Here is a 21,660-nt window from a genome sequence, read left to right as displayed (position 1 = left end):
GGTGTAGAACAGGGGTCGGCAACCTTTTAGGCCACGTGTGCCTATTTACTTGTTATTTTCACGTATTAATGACCTCGCGTGCCAACGTTTTTCTAAATAATAGTGGTTCGTGCCAGCAGGTATCAATAAAAAAGAGAAAGCAGTGTGTTTTGTGCATGTAAGGCTAAATTTTAAGACAATGGCGTGATAAAAACTATAAAAAGCAGTGTAACAGGTTAAATTGTTACTTCAACATAAACACGCAAATCGGTTGGGGTGCCATAAAAAACAACCTCGCGTGCCAACCCCTGCTGTAGAACGTTGAACCAAAACTAGCATGCTGCATTGGCGTCCGCAAGAAAAAACAAAGGGGAGGGCAATACCACCGTCATATCGCCATTCGAATAACAATATTTGAAATAAGTTTAACTTTGATTTTCACGCATATTGTCTATGTGGCAGAAACTCAGCTCAGTATAACCTGGGGAGCCTGATCCACATACAGATATAAAAAGTTAAAAAACCTCAGCGGGATTCGAATTTAGGAGCGTTCAGGAGATTACAAAACATTCCACTAGTCTAGGTTTCTTCAAAGTTTTTTTCTGTGTGAGAATATATACACTGTAGACCTCTTACGCCCAAATAAAAAAATGTTAGCAAATAACGTATTTTATTGCACAGGAAAAGCTCCAATGATATTTTAATAGAATTACATGGGAACAGTATTACATCCGGTAAAATCGCAACAGTTTGATCACGTTCTTAAGAAATCATCAGTTTTATGTTCTTAGAGTTGACAATACGATACTAAGACATTTAAAATTCTAAATTATGATGGCAGCATATGTACAAAATTATTGTTACAAAATAAATTGTCCGCAAATTAACGTACCATGTTTATCGTTTGGCAAATCGACGTAATGCCTGAAGGTTTTGCAAACACACAGTACACAATAAGTTAAGAATCAAAAGGAGAATGATTTAAACCCAAGGGCAGCCGTTCATTAGATATTTTTCATGTGGTTATTAAAAAGAACTTTAAATAATATTAACAGTGGAAATGTCCGCTTTGCTCGTCATTTTCGCTGACTACAAGCCATCATTTGTTTTGCATTTTCCTTTGTATAGGAACAAAATAGTAGGTGCGTATCTGTTGAAAGAGCAAAAAAACAGTAATTAAAACACCAGCAAATGAGTATTAAATCAGTGTTTAGCAAAAACAAATGAGTATTCAATCAGTGTTTTGCTAAACACTTTTAGTTGCCCTGTAAAAATATAAAATTATATTGTTTAGTTTTATTCTAAATCACCATCGGCACTGCAAGCTAATGCTAAGCCTTTATCACCCTATTTATTTTTTTCTGGTTTTTGATTGAGGTCATAACTTACCAGAGTACATAATGACATTTAAATTTGCATACTCCTTTATTACAGCAGTTACGTGGTATGGGTACCATTAGAGACAAGAACTACATTAGCTTAAATCAGTTGATAATACAATTTACAAAACCGGATTGTAGACCTATAAAGTGCACTGTTCTGTTGTGTTATAGATATTTTTATTACAAGTGTAGTGACATAGTGACAGTTTGTTTTGTCTTTCTGTCTTTAACTGATATTTGTTTAAAATTTTTTGCCCTTTAATGCTATGTTTTTGGGTATGTGCTATACGAACTCTATACGAAACCTCCATACCGCATGCTAGTAGAAAAAGTCCTCTACTTAGTCAAAAATGTAAATTACACAAATCAGTGAAAGTGGTTTTAAGCTTACTTTCCCTCCATTTGCAATTTGTAGTTTGTCCCGGCGACTCCACAGAGAGTACAAAAGTTTGAATGTGTTTTGCCATCACTTCCACACACTGGGTTGTAATCACGAGGGCACATGTCATTAAGATACCTGCAGCTACACTTTTCCTGTAACGTGAATGCAAGGAAATTTATTTTACAACAACCTGTAAGCAAAAGGCGAGATTACAGGGCTTATAAACGCGTATTCCGACAAAAATTAATAAAGTTGCCGAGCAATTTCAGCGGGAAAACCATTTTGCGGCTCTGACTGGGTTTTTACATTGTGTGTTTTTGTCACTACCAGCATACGATATCACACAAAAACTTAAAATGTAAAAACATTCACCTCAGGATTGCCGACATCTAGGTAGTCTTCCACACCCGGAAATCCTTTACATTCTTCTAAAAAAAGACAACAACAAAACTTTAGAGTCTACGTGTCTATATTGTAGCAACTTGGGACCATTTTGTAGGCAAATTTAATTCCAAATTTTACACACTGTTGCGACCTATAATGTCTTATCGGTACAGCTGGTGTAAAGATGCCCGTATAGCCAGGCTACTGCACGTTGGACTTATAGCCTGGTTACAGAATGTGGGACTTACACACTGAAAGTCATGCTCTATCACACCCTATTTTTGACATGACATCAACATGTTATACGAAGCTAGTTTCACCTAACAACGAATGGGTGAGAAAAAGTTTACAGATAAAAAAAATATTACGCATGTCTTTCGCAGAAATATTTCAGAAAAAGGCTTTTCATAGAATGGAATGGATGGCACAATGTTGCAAAATACCCTGACGTCATTGATCGTGCGTAACTGACCTGAAGTAACCCGTGTGACGATACAGGATATCACTACCACTGAAAAGAGGATACAGATCTTCATACTTGAGTATCAAAACGTCTGCTAGTCTTATCAACAATTTGCAATATATCCAAGTATATGTAAATAAAGTTCTTCCCTAAAATATGGGTATGTTCCAAGTTTAAGTTAGTGCTGAAACTAAGCTTGGTAGAATTAATCTGTGAAACAGAAACCTTTGGCAAAAAAAGAATTACACAATGGAAACACTATATAAGCTATTGCTGCCAGGCATAGTATCTCTTTAAACTTGACAATGGAAACACATTCTAAATTTCGTAATGTATATTCAGAATAGCATGAATATTTTAACAATGCCCTGGTTGCCTGTGACAAAAACAACTTAATGTTTTCGAAACACACCAACAGTCCCACCAAAGCTTACAAACACAGCAACGTAATTCCCGACCTCTGTCAATACAGCACTACTTTATTGCATGACCTCTGCCGAATTAAAATCCTCACTAAAATGAGGCTTGAAACACTAATATCAACTACTGGAATTTACAAAATAAAACAGCGGACCTCATATATACGAGACCAAAGGTCTACCAACAGAGTCAGCTCTGCTGTTGACTATTCATGCAGCCATTTGGGTCACATAGCCACGGAACTATAGGCTTTTGTGTTTAGTGACGTCACTATGGTACAGGAAACGCTGTAGAACGTTGAATCACAATTAGCATGCATGCTGCTATGACGAAGCAAGGTACGAAGAAGTGTTCTGAATAAGGAAGTTACCCCATGCGCAGGAGTCTGATACCTGGTAAACAACTCTCTATAAAGTCATGAGCTATATTTTGACACAGTACAGGCACAAGCAACTGTCACTAAATTTAAAAATGAAAATGTCAACAAACTTTAAAGCATGTGTTGTTTTAAGCCCTGTTTCCAATTTGAGAGCAATCAGCACCTGGACATGAATTGGTAAGAAATATATAGCCTGACCAGAACTAACCTTTCCAAAATAACAACACATCACCGGTTGTAAAACATTTTGTACTTACAATAGCTCGTAAAAAGTAAGACACTCATCTAGGATCGTACTTGGTCTTGTAATGACTGGAAACAGTACTTACTGAACAATGTTTGACTTTGATAGGCTAAATACCTTGAAATTGTAGGAGATTTCTTAGCTTGGATCTACAGCTGTACAAGTTTACAGTCGCCAACTGACTTTCAGTAAGTAAAAATGTACGTTTTTATGAATACTTATTAAAGAAAGTAGTTTCAAATAAAAATGTTTTAGATCCATTACACTCATCTTTTCAATGTTTAGAATAAGGTGTGATAACCTGTGGTGTAAGTTGAATAAAAAATGTTACCGAACGCTGCCGGCACAAGTGAACAATTGCTGTAAATGTCATCAAATATTGGCACAAATGTTTCCGAGTTTAACTGGGCAAACTATAGGCTCGTTTTGAACTTCTTTCTTTTGTAAACAAAGGCCAGTTTGCACCGTAATATTTGATTCATATCCTCGATATTTTATCCTACAATGACATTAGTAAATAGACCTAATTACCTAGATTGTGTACACATTTTTTGCATTAAATTTAATCATATAGGACAATTAAAAACAGGAAAAAAGTACAAATCCCCCGAGAAAAATTTCGGTACTAAAATCAGAAACTGTAAAACATTTTGACAAAACATTTAAAAACAAACGCTTTCCTGGTGAATATTAATTGTGTCACACCCAAATTCAACAAAACTTCCATCATTGACGTCATAGCCACCAATCTTGGCCCATGTCATGCCACCAGCATTGAAATTCACACCCCAGTGACCTTTTATGTCCACCGATATAGCACCCCCTAACCCGCCCACTCTTGAATTCATTTTCTTTAAGGCCTTTGTAATCGCTTCATTATGGGTGACACCTACAACAGTGAAACAATAACCGTTTTCGAAACATAACAATGACTATTGTGAGATGTCAAAGCCTACCAGCTTCCACATAAGAAGCGATGTTTTTTGCCAGATTTACTTTCATAAAAGAATCGCCATAGCCGGTGGTGCAAACAGCTGCTGTTAAAAAACAAAACAATATTTTATTTTTTTCTACTAATTACAACAGTTTTTTGAACGTTTTATAAATGTACCAAACACGTACTTCTCTAAATCGTTACGTAAATACAGAAACCACTTCAGAACAAACGCGAATCACTTAAAAGTCAAAAAAACTATTTTTATTGCTTTGAAAATGTAACAGAACTGTATTCTTTTTAAAGCAATCTGCAAGCTGTTGGTTAAGATGTTTTTAGTCAGTTGTAACCAACATTAAGTATCAAACGGGAGTAAAATAAAACAGCATGTGAATCAGTTTCTGTTGGTCAGACGCGCTGAACCATTCGACCAGGTTTCTGCCCTGTTAACTTATTTTTTTTACCTGATTCGTTATCTGCATACCCTCCACTGCCCACTATCGGCGAGTCTGAAACCCGACCGACCTTTTGCATTGTGAATCCTCCAGAGGACGTTGCGCAGGCCAAGTTGCCATGGTAATCAAGTGCCACCGCCCCAACTGTGTCGTGTTCGTCAGTCAATTCGTTTTGCCTAAAACATGACAAACTCCAATTAAACATTGCAAGGCTTTAATGGCATCATGGCAAATGTACTTCCATGAGAACAAAATTTTGAAATTATGATAGGTGGCACAAAGACCACTTATTTCTGTTTCAAACTAGATTTGTTTACAAATTATGGGAAAAAGTTGTTTAACCTACTTTGAGTTGATGATTCCGTCCACTGCCTTTTTGTATTTGTCATAATTTTCAAACATTGATTTCGCATGGTCTGTTATGAAATATTTTAAACTTTCTTCTGGTAGATTGTGTTTTCTCGCCATTTTTAAGCCTGCCTCTCCCGTTAAAAGACAGTGGGGACTCTATGCAGTAAAAAAGTGATACAAGTGTAGTTAATTCCTTACCTGTGGTTCGCGAAACCCCAATGTGTCCGTAACCTGTGGAAGGTTTTTCAGGTGGTACGCGAGTAGCTTCCGTTTTTTTCACAAAAACTGGGTGTGCCCGGAAATGACTTTCGATGTGCTGTTAGCAAATTTACACCGCGCATCGACCAATAGGTGGACAGTAAACAAACACCAAAATCTCGTGAAATTTAGCTGTGGTGCTTTAGTGTTATTTTATTAGGCCAATATTATTCTTCTGAATAAAATATATTTCGATCAAATTAGTTGTTCTGCAAGAAGTGGTACGCGTGGCAGTAAACAGCGTCGAAGTGGTACGAGATCGTAAAAAGGTTGGGAACCCCTGCAGTAAAGGGATGAATTACCCCCAAAAGCTCCGTTTTGTGCGGCAACTTTTGTTGACCTCTCAAGTGAGTTTTAATTAAAAAAGGGATACTTGCGATGTTAGACTTCAGCATACATGGCTTTTCTGACATAAATTTCATTATTAAACCGGCTTTGGTCGTAAGAAAACAATCAGGACCCAAATACGCTTACCTCATCCAGTATAATTTTGGCAACTTGAACCGGGTTTCGGGCGTGTTGAATACACAATACACCCCCCACGCCACAAGTATCACCTCTCATTACAAGCGCGTGCATTTCAACACCACCAGCCTCGTTTAACACCGATCCACGGCCTAAAAATCATAAGTTACGATTAACGATAGCCCTTGTCGCCGTTTTAAACCTATGGCTGGGGAAAATAGCGTTCTAGCTTGAAGCTTCTTCTGAAACAAAACAAGTTAGATACGTAAACTATATTTGTGATAAACGACAAGTCTAAGCAAAATATGCTTTAAAAAACGTGTTTTTTTTCTATGAATTCAGGAATTTCCAATAAACCCATCCCAAATAGTTCGCGTAATTTTACTAACCTGCGTTAAACATTGGGTTGTCTTCTAGACACGAAACAGCTTTGACCACCGCGTCTATGCAGCTTCCGCCTTTTTTCAAAATTCTGTTGACCAAAATAAAATTTAACAACACCAAAAAACATAGCCAATTTTTACCCCTGCACTTACTTGTATCCCTCCAACGCCGCTAATTTCGCGCCCTGCTCTTTTTCTTTGATGAACTGAATTGGGATTACTGATGCTCCACCGTGCACCACTATTACGGGCAGCAGCGTTTTTACAACCCTATTCATATTTTTTAACCAAGTTTTGTTACAACTTTAGCTGCTGATTAAGCTCTGGGCCTAAAAAAGACTATAAATAGATATTTGGCCTAAGCTCAGTCATATTGATCCGCAAATCAACAAGGCGCAGTTTTTGTGATGAAGCAAGTGAGTCATTCACTTTTCCCCATATTGTGTTTAACATGCAAATTTTTGCGACAACAGTGTGCTACCTTTTTGTAGCTAATTGGTCCAACTTTCTGTTCTGCAGCTTAGTAGCTTATAGTAGCCCAGCTTAGTAGTCTGTTCTGCAGCTTAGTAGCCTTAGTAGCCCAGCTTAGTAGTCTGTTCTGCAGCTTAGTAGCTTTAGTGGCCTAGGCCTATCTCTCGTCACCAGCTGTTCTGATGAGGTCGAAAACACATAATTAGCCAAGAAAGGTTAATTATACTAAAATTATCAAGCCAATTTGTATGATAAGCTGCGGATAGTGCACACTGTTTCGACCTGTTACAATCTCATCAGTGCAGCTGGTGACAAGAGATAGGCCGTATTGGCGTAATACCGAATCAAGCCGGGCACCCAAGCATTCTCATGTGGCAAAGCACATGCCTGAAAAATCTTGCCTGCGGTGGGATTTGTAATGCCGTTTTTGCAGGAGCAACTGATACGACTTAAGATAGATTAAGTGAATTTCTGCAAATTCGTGAAAACCATTCAAGTAAAACCTGTGCAAAACAAAACCCTCAAGTTGTGCGGTTTGTTTAAGTCTTGTCAAGCTATAATGTTGCCATTCCTTAAATAGAATACTGCTGTTCCTAAATAAGCTAGTATGGTATGACCTGTAGATTAACTGAACAAAAAAACGAGTTTTTTATTTTTTTACCAACTGCGAATCAAAACATTTTGCATATTTTGCTGCTGGAAACTCTTATTAAGCCAGGGCTTACAATTAACTCAAAAACGATACATTTTTGGCCTAAACGAAACAAGTCAAATCATATTGTTTCACAAACCAAGACAACTCCAATTTTTGTGATAAAACAAGGGAAAAGGAAGTTATTCACTTTTCCCATAGTGTGCCATTTAGCAGATTGCTGGTTAACTTGCCAACATTTTTTTTACATTTGCCTCTGTTCTGTAGCTAAGTAGGTAGTTATGGATTCCCGTCCATAAACGATACATGTTGTGTTTCGCCACATTACTATGTACGTTTTATTATACTTGCATTAAACTATTTAATTTTCTTATACTTGTACTGTAATACTGTCCCGTAACAATGATATCAAAAGACCACACACTAAACTTACTAGAACTTGCACAAACTCTTGCTGCTACACCTAACATTAGTTTATAGCTCCTTGCCACAAAACGAACATTTTTTGACTGCTGACACCATAAGTCAACGCATTCAGCCTCAAGGCAGCTGGAACATCGCCTAAAACAAATTTGTGCAGACGTTTGCTGCGGCGTTTTGCACGCTTCAACTGTTGCGATATTTGCCTCATAAAGTATCTGAAATGGATAGAAGTCTAGCTCTTGGGTGCCATTTATCAGGTTGTTCGACTTGAAAAACGCCATTGTGAAGAGATATTTTTCAAACAAGCGAATATATTAAAACAGTGGTACATATATATTCATAGGGACACTGTAAGTGTAACGCTTTGCAACAAATTAATGCACCTCTAAATTTTAATTGCTTTTGCGGTATACATGAGGAGGTGTACCATGCATTACGATTAAAAAGCGCTGTACTAAAATACACGTATTCATAGAATGGTGCAAATTTCAAAGTATCACTTGCGTACCAAAAACAAACTAAGCAATGTTTGAAAACAATATTTCACCAATCAAATTTTGCCAAGGTTTTACAAACGAATGCTTTCCTTTTTAACATTAACTGCGTCACATCCAAATTCAATAAATTTTTCGTCGACGCCGTTGACGTCACTGCCACCAATCCTGGCCCACGTCATACCGTCAGTGATGAACTCCACACCCCAGCGCCCTCCAGTGTCCAACGATATTGCACCCCCTAACCCCTTGACTCTTGAATTCATCTTTTTTAAGCTTTTGCTATCGCTGCCTCCGGAGTCAAACCTATAATAATGCACGCGTTCGAAACATAACAATGACTATTGTGTGATGACAAAGCTTACCGTTCTCTACGTAAGAAGCGATGGTTTTAGCGAGATTTACTTTCATTATAGCTTCGCCTTGACCGCTGGTACAAACTGCAGCTGTAAAAAACATGTTTTATTCTAACCAGAAACAAATAAGCCAGTATATTTATGTGAACTTTTAAAAAAAAAATGTTGCTGTTAAACCTTCTGTTCTACACAAATTTATTTGCTTCTTCGTGGTTAGGATGTTTAAAACCGTCAGTTGTGTACCTAATATTTTATTCTGTTCTATATATTACAGCAATTTGTTTGAGAACGCAAAAGAATCGTGCTGCACAAGTAGTTTTCAAAGTTGTCAATTTACAACCTAAGCAGAGAGACAACGAAAAACGTAAGTTCTTCTTTTCATGTTGCAATACGTTAACCAATTGCCGTTTAAAAATTAATGATTTGATAATAGTCAAGTTCGCGGTTAAATACCAAACTTTTATGAACCACTTCACAAAACTTTTAAAAGCTACATATATAGGCTCAAAGCACATGCATTGTCTATTTTTTTTGCTTTGAAAGGGTATTGGAAATGTATCATAATGATAGCAGTCTGCAAGCTGTTGATTAAAGTGTTTCTGACAATCGTGACCAACATTATCTACATAAAATGTTTGTTTTTTTACCTGATTCGTTGTCTGCGTATCCACCACTGCCCGCTAAGGGCGCATCTGAAACCCGACCGACCTTTTGCATTGTGAATCCTCCAGTAGATGTTGCGCAAGCCAGGTTGCCATTACAATCAAGGACCACTGCCCCAACTGTGTCGTGTTCCTCAGCCAATTCCTTTTCCCTAAAAGTTGCACTTTCTAATTAAACATTTAAATCACGCCACTGGCTGTACAGCGTCATGGCAAACGTACAAAACATAAGAACTTACACATTTTTTTTTTCAATACCGAGTATCACAAATAGTACTACTCCATTTGAAAGAAAATTCTTTAGAAATAATGGAAAAACTTACTTTGAGGCAATACATCCGTCTACCAACTGCTTATTTTTGCTATAATTTTTAAACCTTGATTTCGCGTGGTCTGTTATAAAATATTCCAAACTTTCTTCTGGTAGATTGTGTTTTCGCGCCATTTTTAAGCCTGCCTCTCCCGTTAATAGACAGTGAGGACTCTATGAAGTAAAGAAGTAATACAATTGCAGTTGATTCCTGACCGTAAATTCGCAAAACCAACTAATAATGGCCCCATACTGCAAAAGTATTGGGAAACGCTCATTAGGAAAGACTGTTGAGTTGAGATTATTTTGCTTGAGAAAAGATGGTTGCTAAACAATTCCCTGTGCTTCGAGCAATCAGTTTACACTAAAACAACGTATACGCACAGATAATTGCTTTGTAACGTTACGGAACGCAAAACAGTGATGGTGAAGTTGGACAAAGCGCCTACCTCGTCCATTACAATCCTTGCAACTTGAACCGGGTTTCGGGCATGTTGAATACACACTACCCCTCCCACGTCACAAGTATCACCTCTCATTACAAGCGAGTGCATTTCAACTTCACCAACCTCGTTCAATACCGATCCACGACCTAAACAAACACAAATTACGATTAACGTTAATACCCTGTCAAACTTTTTAGGGACCCGGGAAAAGAGTTTTGGCTCGAAACAACACATGTTGAATAAACGTACTGTTTTTTTGATGAACCATATGTCCATGCTAAATTCTAAGAACCGAGCAAAATTCCTGTTTAAATACAGCCTAGAAGGTTAGAGCAGTTTTGCTAACCTGCATCAAACACTGGGTTATCTTCTAGACACGAAACAGCCTTTACCACCGCGTCTATACAGCTTCCGTTATTTTCCAAAATCCTGTTGACATAAGTAGGAATTAAAAAACACACAAGCCGTACTCTTATTTTTAACCCTACACATACCTGTAACCCTCCAACGCCGCTAATTTCGCGCCCTGCTCTTTTTCTTTGATTAGGTGATTCGGGGTTATTGACGCCCCTCCATGCACCACTATCACAGGCTGGTGCGGTTTCACAAGCCCAGTCATATTGAAAATGTCGTTACTACATTGACAGCTGATACAACAAAGGAAAGACTCTACGAATTGTTGTAAGTTGGTCAAGGTGTTCAACCATTCAAGTGAAAACAGTGTAGAACAAAACCCTAAAGTGCTGCGGTTTGTTCTAGTCTCACCAGGCTGATGCTGCCCTTTCTTAACTGCTTTGTTATAAAATAAGCTATTCGTATATTACCAGCAGACTAAGTCTAAGCCCAGCCCAGTCAACCAACAAAACGCCAAATTTTGTGATAAAACAGGGGAAAAGGAAACTATTCACTTTCCTATATTGTGCCTTTATGCAAAATCGATAGAAGATAGGCAAAAACTTTCTCTGGGAAAGTTGTTGGGTATACAATTTTCTACAATTTGAAGATAAAAAAATTTTTCGATGACGTCATCACTTACGAAATGACGTCATTTCAATTCTATTTTTCCATAAAATTGCAGTTTATCGGTGTTTTTCGTTACAATTATTAGTTCCAAGTTGTTTTACAAACAATTCCTTACAAAACTTGATGTGTGTTTTTTTCGATGACGTCATTAATTAGCTCATGACGTCATAATGATCAATTTTAGTTTCTTATTTTTCTGTAGTAAAGGATGAAATTAATGTTTTTGAGCGTATGAAACTTGTTTTCAATAATGATTTTTGGCAATCTTGACAATTTACGGACTTAATTCAATTCAATTCAATTCAATTCAATGGTTTATTTGTCACGATTTCGTTTAACAGTAATAAAGAAAATTGCACAACAAGTAACTACGTGACAGGTCAACAAAAGGCCAATCATTGGCCGCCAAGTCATTGACCCATTATCGTCTATTTGGAATAACGATAAAAAAAAACGAAGATCGGCAATTAGCAGTTAGCAGTCACCTGGAAAAGTGATTGCTGGGGCAAAATTACAAGGTAATGCAGTAGGACGGTAAAAAAAACAGTAATAATACAATACAATGTTTGCAATGTAATTCAGTACGTAAAAGAAGAAGAAGCAGAAACGCAGTAACAACACAATTATACAATAAGCGAAATTGCAAGGATATTTTGAACGAATCGTTGTGTGCGCACGATCGAACAACTAGCTGGAGGGCAAATTAGCGACAAGAAAAGAAGGCCAGCAGCAGTGCGTAGGTTGATTGTGTGATTGGGCACAGTTAATCAATGCAAAAACAACGTAAGGCATGTTTACAACAGCACGTAGGCGGGGGCAGCATGTAATGACGGAACCATTTTTTTTAAATGGAGCATATCTGCTAACAAGAAACTGTTTTACTTTCTTTTTAAAAGTGTGTAAGCCCACATGTTTAATGTTTTCTGGCAGAGTGTCCCACATTTTAGAACTGGCAAAGAATATGGTATTTTGTGCTCGTTTGGTCGAAACGCGGTGCAAAAAGTATTGACCTCTTGATGCCAGTCTGGTGTTGTGTTGGTGAATGTGCTGGATTGGTGTTAAAAATTGGTGAAAAGTCTCAGGTAATGCCATGTTTTTAAAAAGAAACACAAATTTAACTACCTCTGTGAAGTGTATATCTTTCAGCTTTACAATGTTTGTTTTTTTGTTCAGGGGAGCTGGTGATGTCCGATATGGGCTATGAGTAATGATTTTTAAAATCCTATTCTGAAGGGATATTAATGGCTGCAAAGTAGTTTGATTAGCAAAGCCCCAAGCTATTAATCCATGCAGGAGGTATGGGTGTACCAATGAATGGTATATAGCTCGGAGGGTTGGAAATTGCATGAGATGTCGTAGCTTTGCAAGTATGCCAGCACTGCGACTAATTTTTTTGCGAAGATATTGTATGTGGGGTTTGAAATTTAATTTCTTGTCAAAAAACACACCAAGGTATTTCACTGCTTGCACCTCTTCAATGGAGTCATGTCCGTATGTTATTTTGAAAGCGGAATGAAGAATGTGTTTGGTTTTGGTAAATATCATAAACTTTGTTTTTTTGTAGTTTAATGACAATTTATTCGCCCGCATCCATTGGTCAACCTCGCCAAATTCATTATTTACATTTGTTTGCAGTACAGAGAAGTTGCTGTCTGACATCCAGAGAAATGTGTCATCGGCAAACAATCTTGTATTAAATTTTGATGCTGTCGGTAGGTCGTTGATGTACAATATAAAAAGCAAAGGACCCAAAATGGATCCTTGGGGAAGGCCACAAGTTGTATTTAGACAGCAAGATTTGTAGTTTGGATGGATGTAAGTGATTTGCTTCCGATCTGTCAGGTAACTTCTGAAAAATTCCAGTATGTGACCTCTAAAACCATAGCAACTTAACTTTTGTAGCAATATAGAATGGTCAACAGTGTCGAATGCTTTTGCCAAATCCAAAAACAAGCCTCTTTACATGGAGCGTTTAAGCGTATTCGATACGCATTTCTCTCGTTTTCGAAAAAGAAAAAAGGCAAAGCGTATTAGACTTCTCCGATTCTCGATGCGCTCGGCACAGGTGGTTTGAATACGCTTAGGCGCCAATACGCTTAGGAGAACTCTTTTGTGAACAATTACGTCAACTTGAAACCATATGTAGTTTGTTTAATTTGGTGCCGAATATAACGGGGAAATTTGTAATTAATGCTGAACGTACGTTTCAAACACCAATTTATATATATTAAATTAATTTTTTCGTCCAACTGGTGCAAAGTTGTACAAATTAGTCGTTTTTTATACATATAACGCACAAGAGACTCTAATGAAACAGATTTAATATATTTGTACAGTCATATAAAGGATTTTTTTTAATGTGCTACATGGCCTGGAAATGTAATACAGTTTTAGTATGTAAACTTAGAAATCGGCACGTATTACTATTGGACAATGAAGTCAGAGTAATCTATACACTTTGAATGTTTCTTCCAACTACTCCTGATAGTTTAACTGTTCACAATAAAAAAATTCATACATTTGGTATGTCTAAACTCGACGCAAACAACTGCTGCACACAAATTAATTCAGATTTGTTTTGAAAGAATAGACTAAAAGTCTAAAAATACTTTAAAATTAACAATTAAGCAACCTTATGTTTGTATATCGCTTTACAATAACCATCATATCGTTTTTGCGCAAAGTTGAAAACCTTGAATGCGATTAGGTTCGGCAACATGTAATTTTACGCTTTGGCGAATCGAAATCGTGACGTCACACAATGCGCATCAACGATACGATTCGATTCGCTCATGTAAAAAGGCTTGCTATAAACACTGGATAGCGCTACTCCGTTGAACGGTTGGGTGATTTTTGAAGCAAATTGAAGCGTAATGGCGGCTGCAAAAGGAAGCTCCAAAAATGCATTGCGGGCAATGGGGAGAGAGTGGAAAAATGACGATAATTTTCATTTTAGGCATTTGTGTAGCGATTTTTGCAGATATGATTTGTAGATTAATAGGACGCATGTATTCCAGTGTGTAATAACCAATAAATATGCGTAGATTGATTGTGATGTGTATTAGTGTATGTGTACTTGGAATACATTATTCAGTTAATGTTGAAATAAATCATTATTAAGTGGTAATAAATGTTTTATTGTGCAATATAAGTAGTTTACATGCATTTATTAATATTTAAGACACAAATCCAACAAGAATGGCTATTTTTTCACACAAGACGATATGATACTTTATTTAGCATCACCTTGTGCTGATCCAAACTGCTGTTTTTGATTGTCAGCAAAATCTTGGAGCTAAAATATGGCTGTTTAAAAGTTTTTTTGGAGTAGGTTCAACATTATTTTGCTTCTATGTTACAACCAACATGTGTTGAATAATTTTTTTCTAATGTTGTGAATTCTCAAACTACAAACTCTTAACAAAATTCTAATATCTCAAAGAGATACATGTGCATATAAATACATTTAAGACATCATAGCAGTTAGGGTGGACAAGTTTAACTACCCAAATGAGTTGCCTATTTATGTACTATTTCAGTCAGAATCATGAAATATTGTTTTTATTCTACTTAATAAGCAATTTTCTGCAAAAACACACCTGCACACCAGTTATCACTTAAATTCTTGCTAAACAGGACTGAAAGCAACAAATACACCAGCCAAGTTCATACAGATATCCTGTATTTTTTGTCAGATGATCACCATTATAACAGATGGTGCATTCACAAAAAAAAAAAAAAAAAACCTTAAAGTTGTTTAAGTTTAAAATGGGCAGCATATCATGTTAGAGGCAGTGTCACAAATGATTACAAAACATACACAGTGGAAGTAGAACAGTATACACACACAAAATATTTAATCTGATTCCAATCCCTCTGTAGTGTATTTGTTGTCGAAAAAGGCTGTATTGTAATCTTGCAGTGTCATAAAGCTTGAGGGTTTGGGAGGAGACTGAAACATTCCAGTGGAATTTTACCAGACAATAAAGGTTGCTTATTTGAGAAATATAAACCCTATTATGTCTGAAATGTTTGGAAACAAATTTATCATAAATGTAAAATGGAATTGCAAAATTTCATAATATCACCATGGCAAGACAATAAAGACCCAAACCAAATGCACTCAATCGAGAAAAAAAAGTCAAATAGTGTTAAAATAGTTGAAATATTATTTTAGTTTTTTGTGATTTTAATTAAAACGTTATTCCACATGTTGGTCACAATTTCCTGAAGTTTGATAACAGTCAAAAACAGCAGTTTGGATTAGCACAAGGTAATGTCACACAAAGAATTACATCATCTTGTGTGAAGGAAGTAGCCATCTTTGTTGGATTCATGTCTAAAATACTTAAAAAAGCACGCAAACCACTTATATGGCATAATAAAACATTTATTTCCACTTAGTATTGATTTATTTCAACACTAACTGAATAATGTATTCCCAGTACACCTACACTAATACACATCACAGTCAATCTACGCATATTTATAGGTTATTACACACTGGAATACATGCGTCCTATTAAGCTACCAATCATATCTGCAAAGATCGCTATAAAAATGCCTAAAATAAAAATTATCGTCATTTTCCCACTCTCTCCCCATTGCCCGCAATGCATTTTTGGGTCTTCCTTTTCAGCCGCCATTACGCTTCAATTTGCTTCAACCGTGACAGCCAGTAGCGCAATCCAGGGTTTATAGAGATCAGTGGTCGGGGCGCATTTATGCGCCCGCCGCAGTTAAAGGGCTTTTGTACAACAGTTTTTTTCAGATTTTGGCAAATCCTTAGGAACTAAGTAGGCTAACTTTCGAATGAGTTGAAGTAATAATAAACCTATTTGGCCGATTCTAATTTCCTTTGATAAAAGTTCCATTACAATGTTCTGTACCTTGTTTGTTTGGTAATTGTTTTTCATTTGATGTAATAGGCTATTGTTTTTTGCTTTGTTTAGGCTCTTATGGCTAAATATACTAACTAGACGCGAACATTAAAAGCACAATATTCGACTGCATTTTCGAGTCTTTTTAATTCTGTAACCCTGTGCCATAAAATATTATGGGACTAAACTCACTACAGAGGTCGAAATCGTTGCCTGCTACCAACCTCTAATTGAACGCACTTGGCAGCACATATGCAGATTTCTGACCACCCACGACAAAATCCAACGCATTTAGCCTCCAGGCAACTAGAACCTTGCCTTAAACAATTCATGCAAGTGATTGGTGTGTAAGCTTTACCCTTTGGCCGTTAAGGTCTTTTATGCCTAACTCTTGGGTTGGGCAATTTGTTCCCTTATTTTTTGTAAGCTTAAAATCGCACTTTTAAAAAAATAGCTGCAATTTTTGTGTGCAAAACCAGAAACACATTAGCCAATAAAACGTTAAACACTTCCTAATCATCCTAAAACAATGCTGTTTAGCCACGCAATTGCGAAATGATATTTAATTGGGGAGCGAATATGTTAAAATGGTACTACACATGCAATAGACACTGTAGCATACTGGCATAAAAATACGTATAACCTACATACAAATTTAAATAGATTTGAAAGTGCCACTTACGCAAAAATTCGACTAATCGATATTTTTTCAAGTTTTCATAAACGAACGCATTCCTTTTTAATATTAACTGCGTCACATCCAAATTCAACAAATTTTTTATCGACGCCGCTGACGTCACTGCCACCAATCCTTGCCCATGTCATGCGTTCGGTGGTAAAGTTTACCCCCCAACGCCCTCTAGTGTCCAGTGCAATTGCACCCCCCGATCCTCCAACTCTTGAATTCATTTTCTTCAAGGCTTTTGGTATCGCTTCCTTGGGAGCCAAACCTAAAAATCAACAATGGACGCATTCGAAAAGCGACAATGGCTAATGTGACGTCAAAGCCTACCTGCTTCAACGTAAGAAGCGATGGTTTTCGTCAGATTCACTTTCATGATAGCTTCGCCATGACCAGAGGCGCAAACTGCAGCTGTTAAAAAATAAATACGGTTGAAAATGTTTCTGTAGTCTTATATTTAACCGGGGTTAGAAAACAAAATACTTTAGAGGCCCAGATACGTGGTACACAAATTATTGTATCATCCACGTCAAAAGCTTTTGTCCATTCTCAATGTTACAGTTGGTTTAACATTTAAAGGTTTGCTCTGTCTATAAACTACTGTTTAAAGCTATTGTTAAACTTATGAGGTAAATTTAAGAATAGTTTAATAAACCTCCAGGATGCAAATTCTGTGTTTTGTTTAAGTTTTAAGAGTTTTTGATACATAGCCTACCTTATTGGACCATTGTAGGCTAACCTAAGGATCGAACTTATGTAAAATAATGTGATTCATGGGTTCGATTTTAAAAGCGAGTTTTAATATGTCGGTTAAAAAGTATTCACCTGATTCGTTATCTGCATAACCTCCACATCCCACTAACGCAGCATCCGAAACCCGACCGACCTTTTGCGCTGTGATGCCTCCAGTGGACGTTGCGCAGGCCAGGTTGCCATGGCAATCAAGGGCCACCGCCCCAACTGTGTCGTGTTCTCTGTCACATAACAACAGCAACACGTTCCAAAAATATATATTTCTTACACGAGAAACACGAATAAATCTTTATGAGCCGTTATTTTCATCAATAAACTTATGAACAGATCCGGATATAGTGTTCCAAAAACAAGAAGGTTTTAAATAAGATTAATGCACGAAACTTTTTACAGTCGCATCACAGGAAAATATCAAAAATTACAAGTTGAAATGTATAGGTGGCACAAAGAGCACTGTCAATAATTCTAAAACAAATCTGTAAAAATGAAGGTTAGGGCTATTCGGGTTGGAAGAGGGTTTGAAATCAAAAAGCACATTTAAATTGACTTAAAATCATAAGTTTTAACTTTAAAACTCAGTTCCTAACCCTTTTCTACCTTAAAACTAGCTATAGTGCTCAAAACGTCACTTTTACCAAACTTTGTTTGATATGTCTTGGTATGCTGTTAATTCTATATACGTCACGGTCTCTTAGAGCAGGTGACTTTACTGTCCATAAAAAGTTGAACTTACTTTGTGTTATAGATTCCGTTTACTGCTTTGACGTATTCGCCGAAATTCTTAAACCTCTCTGTTGCGTGTTCTGTGACAAAATAATCGACGCTTTCCTCAGGTATATTATGTTTTCGCGCCATTTTCAAACCGGCATCGCCCAAGAGAAGACAATGGGGGCTCTGTGGTGTAAAACACATTTAACATTAGGGAACAATGACCCACAGCTAATAAATGTAGGTCTACTAAACAATGGGTACGAGTTTGGTCGAACATTTAATATGTAGGTGTAAAGAATGAGTTTGAGTTAAGTCTAATGAATTAACAAGGGTCAAAGTGTGAGGAAATATTCAACTGGCCCTAAATGTTTGATAAAGTGTGAAACAGGGTATATGCGGTAATAACTACAATAAACCTTGGTTAAACCGGATTCGGTTAATCTGGATCTTCGCCTAATTCGGACAAGACTTGACGTACAAATAATTTGTAATGTGGTAAGACTTGAACTGATCGACATTGGTTAATCCGGACAAAATTTTCTGGTCCAAACAGGTCTGGATTACCCGAGATTTACTGTACTTCATAAAGACCACTTTTTTCACGCGGTGGATTATGTATTATGTTATATGCGCTTACCTCGTCCAGTACAATCCTTGCAACCTGAACTGGGTTTCGGGCATGTTGAATACACGCTACCCCTCCCACGCCACAAGTATCACCTCTCATTACAAGCGAGTGCATTGCTATTTCTCCGGCTTCGTTCAACACAGATCCGCGACCTAAACAAATTTTCTGAATAACTATAAGACTACAGAGGGGTGGTGGGATTCAGCCGGTTCGCACCGGTTCTCTCGAACCGTCTTACGAAATTTTATGAGATCCGCGAACCGGTTAGCATTACTGGTTACTGTCAATGGACTTTTTGTAACAGAGCCGGCTGAAAAATATGACTTTTGTGATAGAATCAGCTTACAAAAATTTCGAATCTGACGGCTGCAAAAAGTTTTTTTTACGATTGAATGATCAGTATCAGTAATCACGTTATGCTTTTAAATCAAAATAGCAAAAAAATCTAAAAATACAATTTTCTCTGAGGGTCTGTACAAGTTTAGATTGATTCTTTACCTGCATCAAACACTGGGTTGTCTTCTAGACTCGAAACAGCCTTCACCACTGCGTCAATGCAACTCCCACCACTTTTCAACACTCTGTTGAACAAAATAAATATAAAAAACTTAAAAATTGCAAAGTTTAATTTCTAACCCTGCACTTACTTGTAACCCTCCAACGCTGCTAATTTCGCGCCTTGCTCCGATTCGTAGACCAAATGGTCAGGAATTTTAGACGCTCCGCCGTGCACTACGATCACAGGCACCCCGTTCATGTTGCTAAATTCGAATGCAGTTACTAAAAATGTTCAAACATTCTGCATTTATTAGTGATGTAAATGGAACTTTAAAAGAATGATATAAAGAACTCAGTGTCAAAAATACTCGTAAAATCGTAGAAATATTGCCAATAATGTTTTTTTTACATAGTACCTAAAACCATTTACCGTAAAAACAGTTTGGGTTACTACCTACACTCCAAGTTTACTAGAAAAAAAATTATCTGTTGAACCCGAAATGGCGAAAAATATTTGGGTCGAAAAACGTTCACTCAAACCACGGTAATCTACAAAGCACAAAATTGTCTTTACGGCTCAGAGAACATGTCAATACCGAAAAAATACCTCTAGCCCTAACCTTTTGGGTTTTTGCCCAATAACTGTTTGCAAGTTTTAGGTATGCCAGTCTGGCCTATTAAAGTCTTTGGCATTGTAAAATAGCTTAGTTGGAAAAATTAACGCTTGTGTATCGTGGTTAAAATCCTTTTCCAAACCTGATAACAAAACTATAGCTTTCATCAAAAAATGATCTGTTCAATACTGTTATAGGCCTGTTTAACTGAATCACAAATTGTTAAAAACTTTTTCCAAACGAGCCCGGTAAAAAGCTTTTTTTCGTGATTTATTGCCCACATGAAAACCATCCGTGCCTTTTTGCAAACTTTACTAAAACATGCTCCAGGCGATTTTGCCTACTGCAATACCCATTTGCATGCAAAAGGGCATGTATCACGAGTTATAACATTGCAGTTATAGCACTATAACCCAACACACAAGGTTACTGTAAATGTTACCAGCGAATAAACTATGTGATGAATTTGCCATGTTGGGAAATGAAAGAAAATTGTTTATTTGTCGCACTGTTGACATTATGCCAATTTAGCAACTTCTAATTACTCGATATGTAATACCTACTTGTTCTGTAAATGTAATACCGTTGAATTTTAAGCAAAAAATGCATCTATTAGTGATGTAAATATGTTGGATAAAATTTTAGCTATGTTTTAAGTTATACAACTGACGTGGTAACAAGATGTAAAGATATCTGGTAATTTTGCTTTAGGCGTGTATTTATTATAGTTTCAAAACAATGTCGTTTGAAAATGTAGCAAGATACTTGCGCTTGCTACTTACATGATAACAATCAAAAAGTAATTTAGCAATATATTTGGAAGTTCCAGGTCTAACAAAAGTTAGTTATATGGATGTACGGTTACAGATACCAGTCATTAAAAAATACTGCTACTTTCCTAACTTATAGATGAAACATGACTTAAACTAGCTTGGAGCGAATTTCTGAGTTGTAACAACACTGGTACACAGAAGCTAATTGCTGTGGTCGATGGGAAGTTCTGTCACTAATGCATGTCAACTATTGTAACTTCCAGGATACGCAAAAACTTGCTAATTTTTCAAACGGGAAAAGGAAATTACCCGTAATTCCTGTTTATCTTATCTGGAACACAATACGTTTCCTTACATATGACGTGATGTATATTATAAACTAAATTTCAAATGAGCACTGCCAATGAATTATGCATTTGTTTGCTTTGTAAGTCTGCCAAACATCATTTTTACTGTTGCCTACACACATTGTGTGAAAAGTTTTCTGTAGTGAGCCTTTTCTCATGGAGCGTTTAAGCGTATTCGATACGCATTTCTCTCGTTTTCGAAAAAGAAAAAAGGCAAAGCGTATTAGACTTCTCCGATTCTCGAAGTAGGTCAACTTGAAACCATATGTAGTTAGTATAATTTGGTGCCGAATATAACGGGGAAATTTGTAGTTAATGCTGAACATACGTTCCATACACCAAGTTACATATTTCATTAATTTTTTCGTCCAACTGGTGCAAAGTTATACAAATTAGTCGTTTTTTATACATATAACGCACAAGAGACTCTAATGAAACAAATTTAATAGATTTGTACA

At 36.8% G+C, this 21,660-nt stretch overlaps 3 protein-coding genes, 2 long non-coding RNA genes and 1 pseudogene across 7 annotated transcripts; 2 read left to right on the top strand and 4 right to left on the bottom strand.

Moving 5' to 3' along the window:
- Nucleotides 1-630: 630 nt before the first annotated feature.
- LOC145227628 (double-headed protease inhibitor, submandibular gland-like) lies at nt 631-2,666 on the bottom strand. Its single transcript, XM_080092501.1, has 4 exons — nt 2,600-2,666; nt 2,116-2,171; nt 1,753-1,895; nt 631-1,129 (listed from the first exon to the last, which is right to left on the bottom strand). Exons 1-4 carry the CDS (start codon nt 2,661-2,663, stop codon nt 1,069-1,071), a joined length of 324 nt encoding a protein of 107 aa, XP_079948627.1. The 5' UTR covers nt 2,664-2,666; the 3' UTR covers nt 631-1,068.
- LOC145227627 (isoaspartyl peptidase/L-asparaginase-like) lies at nt 2,600-6,842 on the bottom strand. 2 transcript variants are annotated; one of them, XM_080092499.1, is made up of 7 exons: nt 6,633-6,842; nt 6,486-6,568; nt 6,106-6,248; nt 5,369-5,529; nt 5,032-5,198; nt 4,590-4,670; nt 2,600-4,522 (listed from the first exon to the last, which is right to left on the bottom strand). In XM_080092499.1, the coding sequence occupies exons 1-7, from the start codon at nt 6,755-6,757 to the stop codon at nt 4,296-4,298; spliced, it is 987 nt and encodes a 328-aa protein (XP_079948625.1). In that variant the 5' UTR covers nt 6,758-6,842; the 3' UTR covers nt 2,600-4,295. The 2 variants fall into 2 exon arrangements, with proteins under 2 accessions (XP_079948625.1, XP_079948626.1); XM_080092500.1 differs by having other exon boundaries at nt 4,590-4,667.
- Nucleotides 3,676-10,905, top strand: LOC145227629 (uncharacterized). Its single transcript, XR_013859941.1, has 3 exons — nt 3,676-3,821; nt 9,150-9,239; nt 10,841-10,905. It is a non-coding gene; the product is annotated as an uncharacterized LOC145227629 (long non-coding RNA).
- Nucleotides 8,200-10,912, bottom strand: LOC145227626 (isoaspartyl peptidase/L-asparaginase-like; annotated as a pseudogene). The gene is made up of 7 exons (XR_013859940.1): nt 10,788-10,912; nt 10,640-10,722; nt 10,297-10,439; nt 9,861-10,021; nt 9,523-9,689; nt 8,885-8,965; nt 8,200-8,825 (listed from the first exon to the last, which is right to left on the bottom strand). The product of XR_013859940.1 is annotated as an isoaspartyl peptidase/L-asparaginase-like (transcript).
- A 1,061-nt stretch (nt 10,913-11,973) lies between these two features.
- Nucleotides 11,974-13,212, top strand: LOC145230381 (uncharacterized). Its single transcript, XR_013860640.1, has 3 exons — nt 11,974-12,398; nt 12,490-12,850; nt 12,952-13,212. It is a non-coding gene; the product is annotated as an uncharacterized LOC145230381 (long non-coding RNA).
- A 3,532-nt stretch (nt 13,213-16,744) lies between these two features.
- On the bottom strand, nt 16,745-21,114 carry LOC145230650 (isoaspartyl peptidase/L-asparaginase-like). The gene is made up of 7 exons (XM_080096141.1): nt 19,618-21,114; nt 19,469-19,551; nt 18,980-19,122; nt 18,365-18,525; nt 17,704-17,852; nt 17,209-17,289; nt 16,745-17,146 (listed from the first exon to the last, which is right to left on the bottom strand). The coding sequence occupies exons 1-7, from the start codon at nt 19,725-19,727 to the stop codon at nt 16,914-16,916; spliced, it is 960 nt and encodes a 319-aa protein (XP_079952267.1). The 5' UTR covers nt 19,728-21,114; the 3' UTR covers nt 16,745-16,913.
- Between the last annotated feature and the right edge of the window lie 546 nt (nt 21,115-21,660).

The sequence above is a fragment of the Phallusia mammillata genome, chromosome 5 (assembly GCF_965637545.1).
Source record: "Phallusia mammillata chromosome 5, kaPhaMamm4.hap1.1, whole genome shotgun sequence".
In the NCBI taxonomy this organism is placed as follows: domain Eukaryota; kingdom Metazoa; phylum Chordata; class Ascidiacea; order Phlebobranchia; family Ascidiidae; genus Phallusia; species Phallusia mammillata.
This window is presented reverse-complemented; position numbering and strand designations above follow the sequence as displayed.